Source organism: Camellia sinensis, chromosome 14 (genome assembly GCF_055761805.1).
Source record: "Camellia sinensis isolate YWXY chromosome 14, ASM5576180v1, whole genome shotgun sequence".
Classification (NCBI taxonomy): Eukaryota; Viridiplantae; Streptophyta; class Magnoliopsida; order Ericales; family Theaceae; genus Camellia; species Camellia sinensis.
In genome coordinates, this window is record NC_138974.1 from 133,395,163 (window position 1) to 133,406,503 (window position 11,341).

The 11,341-nt window shown below is 33.7% G+C and overlaps 1 protein-coding gene across 1 annotated transcript; it reads left to right on the forward strand.

The window, feature by feature from the left end:
* Positions 1 to 8,252: 8,252 nt before the first annotated feature.
* Positions 8,253 to 10,666, forward strand: LOC145807310 (uncharacterized). Its single transcript, XM_082905283.1, has 8 exons — positions 8,253 to 8,324; positions 8,487 to 8,690; positions 8,770 to 8,862; positions 9,172 to 9,444; positions 9,554 to 9,640; positions 9,855 to 9,927; positions 10,292 to 10,527; positions 10,622 to 10,666. The coding sequence occupies exons 1-8, from the start codon at positions 8,253 to 8,255 to the stop codon at positions 10,664 to 10,666; spliced, it is 1,083 nt and encodes a 360-aa protein (XP_082761409.1).
* Positions 10,667 to 11,341: the final 675 nt, after the last annotated feature.

An 11,341-nucleotide genomic window follows, 5' to 3' on the forward strand; every position in this document is an offset into this window, starting at 1 on the left:
ATCTAATCTTTAGAAATCAACCCGTTGCGCTTAAAGAACAGCAACCAGAAATAACTACACAAATTGAGTACAATTTGTTTCTTGAATCTTTAGCCACCTTAAACACACTTCCGCATTACCGTCTCTTTTTTTCCATTTGATGTTGTTTTCTCTCTTAATTAGTGGGGTTTACTAGGCTAGGGTCTATTTTTCTTTTGTTAATTAAGAGGGGTTTGAATGATGGTTGTATCTTTGGTGTTGTTTTGGATGGTTCTTCACCAACTTTGGTGTTGTGTTCTTCATTTAAGTATACATCCTACTACATCATTATTGATTCTGCAGCTGGACTGTACATTATTTTTCTAAGAAAATATATTTGTCTACAAAATGATTCCCTATTTTAAGCTTTGTGCAATTGGTAACAATTTTGGAAGAAAGTGGAAAAGAGAAAATATAGAATAGGTAAAGAAACAGTGATTTTGATGAGTTTTTAACAAGTGAAATGTAGAATCTTAATCATTGCATTGCTTCAGAAAGTATCTTTGACATCTTAATCTTAAGAAGAGGACAATTTGAAACAAATGGGAAACAAGCAAAGCATGAAAATAAAAGAAAACAGAGGAGAGAGAGAGAGATAGATAGAAAGGCAAGAAATGGGTAGGTTTTGGCCGCTGCTAAACCTTAATTTTCTTGCAGTGAATGTAAAGTATCAGCCAAAAAAATAAAATTCGTTAATAATTACTCCCTCTGTCCTATATTGTTACTCCTTATTTCCAATTTAGGATGTCCTATATGATTCCACAAGTGTTGCTTGTAAATTTGTTATTTGAAAGAAAAAGCATTCAAAGCATAACACAGAGCAAAATTCATTTCCCATTTGTTCCTAAAATGACAAACCAGTTGTGTCCCAAGAGAATTGTCCTCCTTATGCTTAATCACCATGGTGGCTATTTTAATTAGGAATATACACGATGCCTTTGATAGGTTTTGAATCCAGCTTATCTAAATACATATTTATACTCTCTCCAAATAATAATAACAAATAATAAAATAATAAAATAACACTTTAGGAAGATATGATGCATACTAACTACTGGATTTGGGTAATCATAATGTACTAACCATGGATATTTTGGGACTTAAAACACAAAACACTAAAAGATGGAGACCTTAGATTCTATTTTGGATAGATAGAGACCTTAAATAATGATATTGCATTGACTTCGTAATACTTAAATTCTTTTATATATTTTCTCTTGACATGAGTTGCCTTATAGTCATGCATCAATATATTGAATATATTATGTTCTTCATTGTTGTTAGTATCTTATAGTTCTTGCAAAATCAAGTTTAGTTTTTTTTTGTCAATCATAACTTACAAATACTTGTTATTGATATATGCATGTTTTAATGTTCTAGAAACACTTTGGACACTTATTTAATCGAGATTGTTTACTTATAGATAAGACATGGATGTATCGATCAAGATTAAGTGACGCATACCAGAAAAGAGTTACATGTTTCTCGATTTCGCATTTGCTAATGCAAGTTATGAGGACAAGATCATATGTCCATGCATCAAGTGTGGACATACACTTCCCGTCACTCGGTCAGTTGCATATGATCACTTAGTATGTGATGGCTTCACAAAGGGTTACACTAAATGGGTTTTCCATGGTGAAGCATCATCTGTTGTTATAATAGGTCTTGATACGCACATGCAGAATGGGCCACAATTAAATATTGATACACATGGATTAGTACACGAGGCATTTGGAATTTCAAATGACGATGACAGAGTCGATGGAGACAACCCTGAAGACCTGGGAGATAAACCAAATCCACAAGTAGAGAAGTTCTACAAGTTGATACATGATGGACAAAAGGAGCTTTATCCACAATGTAGAAATTTTACAAAGCTCTCATTCATCCTTTAGTTATTTCATATCAAGAATTTAGGCGGATGGAGTAATAATTCATTCACTATGTTATTAAAGATATTGAATGAGGCATTCCCAGAGGGTGTAACACTGCCTAATACTGTTTATGAAGTTGAGCAGATAGTAATGGAGTTAGGACTTAGTTATGAGAAGATTCATGCATGTCCCAATGATTGCATGTTGTATAGGAATGAGCACAAAACCGATTCTGAATGTTATGTTTGCCATACATCTAGGTATGTAACAGACCAAAATGATTCAGGCAACGAGGCATCCACTAAAAAAGGCAGCTATAAAACATCTTCTAAGGTTCTACATTACTTTCCTTTGATACCAAGGCTACAAAGGTTATTCATGTCATCCAAAACAGCATCATCTATGATATGGCATAAAGAAGGTTGCAGTAATAATGGTTGTATGAGATATCCTACTGATTCTCTAGCTTGGATGACTTTTGACCACCTACATCTTGGTTTTGCAGCAGATTGTAGAAATGTCAGACTTGGTTTGGCATGTGATGGTGTGAACCCTTTTAGAACATTGAGCAGCACGTATAGCACCTGGCCTGTAATTCTTATACCATATAATTTGCCTCCATGGATGTGTATGAAGCAGACCAATTTTCTATTATCATTGATTATCCCTGATCGTAGTGCACCTGGAAATAATATTGATGTGTATTTACAATCTTTAATGGATGAATTAAAGGAATTATAGGTGGATGGAGTAAAGACATATGATGCATCGATTAAACAAAATTTCCAATTGTGTGCAGCATTAATGTGGGCTATCAGCGACTTCCCTCCTTATGCTTATTTGTTAGGATGGAGTACTAAGGGGAAGTATGCATGCCCTTCATGCCACAAAAACACATGCTTCCAGTGGTTGAAGCATGGCCGAAAACATTGTTACATGGGTCATCGTCGATTCTTGGACAAACGTCATGCATTTCGAGATGATGAACGATCTTTCAATGGTACTAAAGAAAAAGAACTGCATCCAATCCTTTAACTGGTTCTATGGTATTGGATATGTTACATGGCTTCAATATCACTTATGAAAAGATAAGTACTAATTTAGAATTATCATATAATTGGAAGAAAAAAAGCATATTCTTTGAATTACCATATTGGAAGGATAATCTAGTGTGTCACAATCTTGATATGATGCACATTGAGAAAAATGTATGTGAGAGCGTGCTTGGAACACTACTGAATTTATAAGGGAAGACAAAGGGTAATCTAAATGCACGTCTTGACTTGAAACTTCAAGGTATAAGGCCTGAACTCCATCCAAAAGAAAATGCAGCAAATAAAACCATCTTGCCTCCTTGTTTCTCATTAAAGAAACAAGAAAAAGATGTTTTTTGTAAATTGTTGAAGACTGTTAAAGTTCCTGATGGTTATGCAGCGAATATTTCACGATGCATTGACTTAAAGCAACATAGAATCTTTGGACTTAAAAGTCATGATTGCCATATTTTGATACAACAATTACTCCCTTTAGCAATTCGAGGAATGTTGAGTTCACATGTGACTACACCTTTGATTGAGTTAAGTAATTTATGTCGGGAGTTATGTTCTAAAGTTGGTTTGGCACAAGACTTTATACGTCTTGAAAGGCAAATTCCGATAACACTTTGTAAGTTTGAAAAAATATTTCCCTCTAACTTTTTTGATATTATGGTGCATTTGGTGGTTCACTTAGCGTCTGAGGCTAGATTAGCAGGACTTGTGCATTATCGTTGGATGTATTCTATTGAGAGGTAAAGTTTATATTAAATTACATATTTCTTTACCATCATTATGATATTTTACTTTTGTTATTATCGAACATCATTCAAAATTTTATTTTTCGAACTTACCAAAACATAGGTACTTGAGTAAATTAAAGTCATATGTGCGAAATAGAAGTCGACCGGAGGGTAGTATGGCAAAAGGATATCTTGCAAATGAATGCTTGACATTTTGCTCGAGGTATATGGAAGGTGTTGAGACACGGTTTAACCGGATGTCTCGAAATTATGATGAGGGGGGTAATGGTATAGAAGGATTATCTATTTTCTCAATACCTGTCCGACCATTAGGTAAGGGCGTGATAGACACAATGGATGATGGCACAAAAGAAAAGACACATTGATATATGCTATTTAATTGTGAGACAGGCAACAAATTTATTGAGTAAGACACTCCACATATGTAATCAATTATTATTATTATTATTATTATTATTATTATTATTATTATTATTATTATTATTATTATTATTATTTTACATACTTTTTCCACACACTCACAAATCTTTTATATGGCATACAGACAACACCGTAGACTTGTTGCTTTACAAAATCCACGTCTTCGTGAAATGGCCATTGATCGCATTCATAATGAACATTTCCAACATGGTTTGATAAACATGTAAGTAGTGTTTTGAAGTTCCTTCAAATTTGACTTGATATTAACTTCAATTTCATTCCACACTTCCAAAAGTTATGTCATCAATTGTCTGAAAGCAGGTTGAGGAATTGCATAATGTAGGGGATAGTCAAATAACTGAAGAGCTTAGATGTTTGGCTTGTGGTCCAAATAGAATTTTCACAAAATATAAGTGATACTTGATAAATGGTTTTAGGTTCCATACTAAGGAGATCGAGTGAAAGAGAAAAACTCAAAATAGTGGGGTTATTGTCACGGCAAAAACATGAAACTTTGCAAGTGGTAGAGATGAAAATCCTGTCTCTGGAGATGTTACATTTTATGGTATGTTAATAGATATAATTGAGTTAGATTATTTGTTTGGGAAGAGGGTTGTGTTATTTAAAGGTAAATGGGTGTCACAGTCAGGAAAAAGACAAGATAAAGATTGCACATTAGTCAACTTTGCACGATTAATGAAAGATGTTGAGCCTTTTGTGTTGGCTTCTCAAGCAAAACAGGTAATGTATGTAGAAGATCTCAAACACAAAGATTGGCAAATTGCTATCAAAATAAATTCGAGAGATTTTTATGATATGAATGTGGGGTCTTCTGTGGACAATGTGGAGCCATACTTGCAGAGTGTTGTATGCAATACACAAAGTGGTGATGGAGACAATAATTTTCATTTGGTTAGGACGGACATGTCTACTGCAATTGTAGATGCACCACTTGTTCAGGTGTTGAGAGACAACGATGTTCATGATGATGGAGATGAGGAAAAATTAGATCTTATGTGACTGTTAAACTTGTTGAACATTGTTAGTTATTTATATTTGAAAACAATTTTATAGTTTTCTTTCCCTCTTTCTTTATCATCGTTTTTGTTAATTTAATTGGTTGTTTGAAGAATGAATAATGCATTTTTAATTTAACTATGTGTAATAACCCTCACCACTGATTACTGACAACCCCATTGATTACTGTTAAACTGAGACTGATTATGATAAGTAATTGAATTGACTAAAATACTGAACTGACTGATTGAATGCACTAGTTTAAATGCATGTCTATCTGTTTGACTGTTTAATTATCTGTCCATGTTTTATGTTATAAATTGCGAATTGAAGGCCTTATCGGCGGCCGAACCTGAAATTGATTGATGTTTTATGATCATTAGAATTTATGTGATTTTATGACATATTTAATTAAAAAGTGATTTGGTATGGTCAAATTAGACTAAATTAAGTTAAATTACATAAGTTGCCTTATTTACCTTTATGCCATGTTAGTGGACAATGCTAGGACTTATTGTATCTCATGTACCACACTTGACCAAAACATTTTCATCAGCCATTTTGAGTTCTTGACCGGGTAGAATGAGAGAAATAGGAGAATTATAGAATCAACTAGGAGATTGGCTTGAATTGTGGAAGAATTGAAGTATAGATTGCAAATTAAGCTCCCTTATCTTGCATTGGAGACCTAAGGTAGTGTAATTACCCTCTTGTTTATGATTTGAGCTTGTTCTTGCATGATTCTTGTTTAAATTAAGGGTTTGAGTCTAGAACTAGCTTAAGTTGTTGAATTGAAGCTTAATCATTGCATGCATGGCATACTCTTGCATTTTTGAGGTTGTTCTTCATAAATTTGCCACATGCATGTTCATATTTTTGCATTGGACCATGAACTTATCTTGGTTTTGAAGGAATTGGCTCATTTGAGCAAGTAATTGAAGCTTTGAATTGGTTTAAACCCATGCATGTCATGTTTGAGTTATGTTCTTGAGTTTTGGTTTGAAATTGGATTTATTTGAACTAACTTTGGGCTTTGATTTTTACAATTAAGCTTTGAATCATGTTAAACTATGAGTTTTGAAGTGTTTTCCAGGAAATGGGCCCAAAGGAATCGAATTTGATACATTTGAAGTTGAATTTGAGCTTGAGGTTCAAATCTGGGAATTCCAGATTTTGAACTCACGCTTGAGCGGGGTGACTGGCGCTCGAGCGTGAAATTCGTGCTCCCAGTACATTGCACTGTTTTGATGTCTTCTCGAGCAGGGTAATTGACGCTCAAGCGGGACCTTGTGTCTTAAGCTCAAGCGGGTGTCGAGCGCCCAATCGAGCATGAATTTCACCTATCCAGCACTTTTGACTGTTTTGCAGTATGCTCAATTGTCTAAGTATGAGCTCGAGCAGAAACCTTTGTCTGCATTTACGCTCGAGCGGAGTACCTACGCTCGGCGGGACCCCTGTTTTTTTGAAAATTCTGAAAATGCTTTTAAAGTGCATCTTTGCATCCTCATTTCATCCTAGGCATTCTTAGGCCTAGTTTAAGGCATCTTAATGAGGATATAGATGTAGAACCACACCGAGTCTAAGTAGGGACTAAGTCTTTGTTTCCCGAATGTGAACTTAGTGTGTGTTCATCCTATAAACCGTGTAGGGTTGGCATCTGAAGACGCACTCTAGCTTAACTGTAGCCCAGAAATCTGTGAGTAACAACTGTGTAAAGATATGTTCAAATATGATTACCTTTTGAACAATTAAACTGTACTGTTTTCTGAAATGATACTGTTACTGAATGAATGATGTCCTAATTGTGAACTGTATTGTGGCATCCTTAGCAACTACTGTTACTGTAACTGCTACTGCTACAGAGATCTCTGTCGGTTCCCATGTTGGAACCACTACTGTTTACTGATATGATGGCCATCAACTGGCTGTTCGGTCTGATAAGACCTACTGTACTGTTTTGCTACTAGATGTACCACATATGACTGTAATGACTGAATAACTGATATACTGATTAAATTGACTGCTTTCAATACTGTATGGACATTCATTCTTAACCTCTTTACGCATTATGTTATTCACTGGGGTTTAGCTCACTGCTCATATATATATGTAGGTGTTCAGGCACCGAACCGTTGCTAGAAGCGTCGGGGTAAACTCCAGTTTTGTCAAGCCAACCTATGTGCCTCACTGCGAGGTTTCGAGCCTGCCAAGCTATGGCTTAGGGGTGTTTTAATTTCCCCCGTCTGTCTCTGTATCTGTTTGTAATGTTGTATAGACTGATAACGCTGTACTGTACTGTCTTAATAGGGATTAAGTCCCTGGCCTGGATGATTGTAAATGTTGTACAAACTGTTTTGCACTGATTGTATATATGTATGAAAAGTCTTTTTACATACAGACTGTCACAGCTCATTGGACACTATTTACTTACTGTTTTAGCTTCCGCCATGCCCCTGTACTCTGTATTACTGTATTACTGTTAAGTAGGCCTTCGGTAATCTCGGATTATTGGCCGATTACGGTGCTAAACCCATAGGGGCGGGTTTAGGTCGTGACACTATGTTATTTTCATATCTGGCTACAAAATATTTATTAACTATATGTTACATTTAGTCACTATGAAGATAGCAACACAGTAAAAGTGAATACACAAATTTTCTTTGTTAATTTTCTTCAAGTATTTTGTTCATTTGTAAATAATTTATTTGGATCATTCTAAGTTTACAATTTGACTTGTCTATTTTGCTTGAATCATACTAGGATTAAGCTGTAAAGCAAAAAGCCTATGGACCCATATCTTCAGTTTCGCTCAGGCAATGTTGGTGAGTTTAGTGAGTCAACTCCATCCGAGATTCAGCCAAACTCTAGTTAGCCCAATGATAATGCCGGTATGCAAGTTCAAACCTTATAACAATGTCATATTACTTCTGCATATATACTGTATTAGTATTATTATGCTAGTGGGCAAAAGAAAACTAGAGGTCCTACTTAAATTCGTAATATTTGGGGTACTTGTGATGATGAGCGCCTAACAGTCAATTGGAACAAACTTGGCCAACCTGATGACAAATTGGCAACAAAGTTATCATCGTTTATTGGAACTATCGTGCGTGATGGGAAAAATGCACCTCATTTACAAGAATTGGCATAAAGTCCCAGAACATTACAAAGATCACATATGGGCACTTGTACAGGTAAATGACATAATATTGTGTGAAGATCGCATGTGAAAAGTAATAAACATGAGTGATATGATTAAAACAACACTCTTTATAATTTTTTGTATTTTTAATTTTGTATGTGGACAAATTAATTTTCTATTATTTTATTCTCTCTCTGTCTCTCTTTCTTTTCAGTCAAAGTTTGATATTCCAAGTCATGCTAGGACTTGGGTTATGAAGTGCTCTGGTAAGAAGTTAAAAGACTGGAAGGCAAACATAAAGAAAAAATATTATAAAAATCACTTGAGTTTTGACCAACAAAAGCATTATAAAGATAGGAGAGTATATGTTGATAAGTGGGAACACCTTATTAAGTATTGGGCCATCGAAGAAGTAAAGGTATATTTGATCTGATCATTATATGTTCTTTTACTTGCTATAGTTTGGGCACTATTAATTTGTGCATTTGTAATTTTAGGCACAAAGTGATAAAAACAAAACAAGTCGTGCAGAGCGAAAGTATAATCATACTACTAGATCAAAAAGTTTCCCACATGTTCGAAAGGAGCAGGTTAATTAATGTTTTCATGTTCTATATTTAATATGATAATGTATGCATGATGTGACAGAATGATACAATTTATATTTTGGAATATATTATTTTGTAGAAGAATAAGTTGGGAGACTCTCCAACACGTGCTCACATGTTTAAAGTATGTTATACAAAGGAGACTGGAACCCCTGAGGCAACGAAAGCAATGATACTATGTACCAAATAATTATCTGTCCATTTGAACTTGTAGATTAGTTAAAAATCCCACATTATAGTGTTAAGTGATTGAAATGTATATATTAAGTTATGTTTATTGGAACCTTATAGGATGAAATGAATGAGAGGACAACTTTAAATGCAAATTTATCAAATAAGGGTCCAAATGATACATTTGGACAAGTGATGAGCAAAGAAAAACATGGACGAGTTCGCATGTATAGATTAGGTGTCTCCCCGTCTAATTTATGGAGAGATACATCTGGTCATAAAGCAAACCAAGACATAACAATGAATGTTATGGAAGTTGAAAATTCAGAGCTAAGGTCCAAAGTTTCCCATGTTCAGCATGCTCCGAATAACTTGGCAAACACATCTAACCAGGTAATTTTGTTGATGGAATTTATAAGTTATTAATGTTTTCCTACACATATATATACATACATATATCTATGTGTGTGTTTGTAAAATTAATTAGTTCAAATTTGGTTAGGTCACAACAGCTTCTAGTCTTCTTGACATGGTAACTCGACATCAAACATGGTCCTTGTCATTGATACAAAATGCTTCTCTTACTCAGGTATCCACTAAGAGCTAATCATATATATATCACATTACTTCTAGCTTTATTTTAGAATAGCATGCAAAACGTGTCTTACAATTAACCAAGGAATGAATATTGCCGACCTAAATTCCATTGTTTAAATCTACAGAAATTGTGCTGCATAGTCAAAATCATGACATGACGAAGCTTGTGCTTTTTTTAAATTTTTTATTTGTATTTTCTTGTGAAGTTTCAACAAGACATCTCTCCATCATTTATTACCGCATGGGCACCTTTTGATTCTCTCAAAATATTGCTTGAAAGTAATTAGTTGATTGTCATTTTTTACAATTATATTTGATTTACATTGTTGAGGTTAGGGGATCCTGATATTAATAATGAGCATGGTTTTGATTGTTGTTGATTGGTGCCGTTGGTTGTTATTGATTTTTTAAGCTATTGTTTGATATGGTCTAAAGATTTACGGTTGTTACTTTTATATAATTTGTTGTAGTGTGGTGAACCAATTAAGTGATTAAATCATTTGATATCTACTAGAAAAATACATATTATTTTATGTTGTCATTATCTTCACTCTAGCACTTTGTACTAGTTTATTTTTTAAATATTATTTATTAATTATAACTATATAATTACTTAAGTAATTAAATCTTGATTTACAAGTAGGAGATATAGTTATTTTAAAAAGTATCATTAGGCCAACAGAAACAGTTGCAATCGGAGTACTTAAAAGTACAGACGCATCTAAAGAAGTAGAAAGGGAAGAACTAGGACCTGACTATTGGGAGGTACATGTTCAAGTGCCAGTCAAACCTAATGAGAGCTTGATCCGATCATATGGACTTGTCAAAACAATTGGACAAGCTATTGGAGCTCATGTTGCTTGGCCTACTCCATTTGTGGTATATTTCTTTCGTAAATACTAATTTCTTTAACAAATTTATATTAACTTAATATAGTTTTAATTACCTTTATAAGTTTATCTTTTGGATGCAGATTTCGCAACTTATGGATGTTAGCCGAGAATATTTATACAAGTGAGGTTGAGAGTTTGGAAACTGATTTTGTTTTGATAATTTGTCTCTCCGAAAGATGGATATCACCATGGCTTTTCAAAACTTAAGGTTGGAATAATTTTCTTTTAAATTTTTTTTTTGCTTTAACTTTGTTAATGTGGTAGAATATTTTATAATTTTGGCAAGGGATTTTTATTGCAATATAAATAAATTTATATTTCAATAATAAATAATTGGTTGTGTTTTGAATTTTTTTTTTTTTTTGATGTGATGATCCTATGGTGGTAATATTTGTTTATAATTATGAAATATTACAAGATGAATAGATCTCAAATTAATATAGGATTTGACAATTTATATTCAATTGTTTATAAAATTGATTCAATTTTTAAACTCATTTACACATGCTTAGTTGTAACTTTTAAAAGTGTCAATGAAGAGAACATATAAATGGCATTTTGTGATAGTGATAGTAGCTTTGCAAAGTGTCACTAAAATAAGTTCTAATGTTACTTATATCCATTTAGTGGCACAAATGAATTGGATTTAGTGACATTTATATTAATTGTAAGATAACAAGCGTCATTAAAAATTCATGTAATGACATTTTTTAGATTGCAATTCTTCTTTAATGGCACTTGATAGCGTCACGAATAGTGTCTACCATGACATTAAAGTGTCACTGAAAGTGTGTAACCTT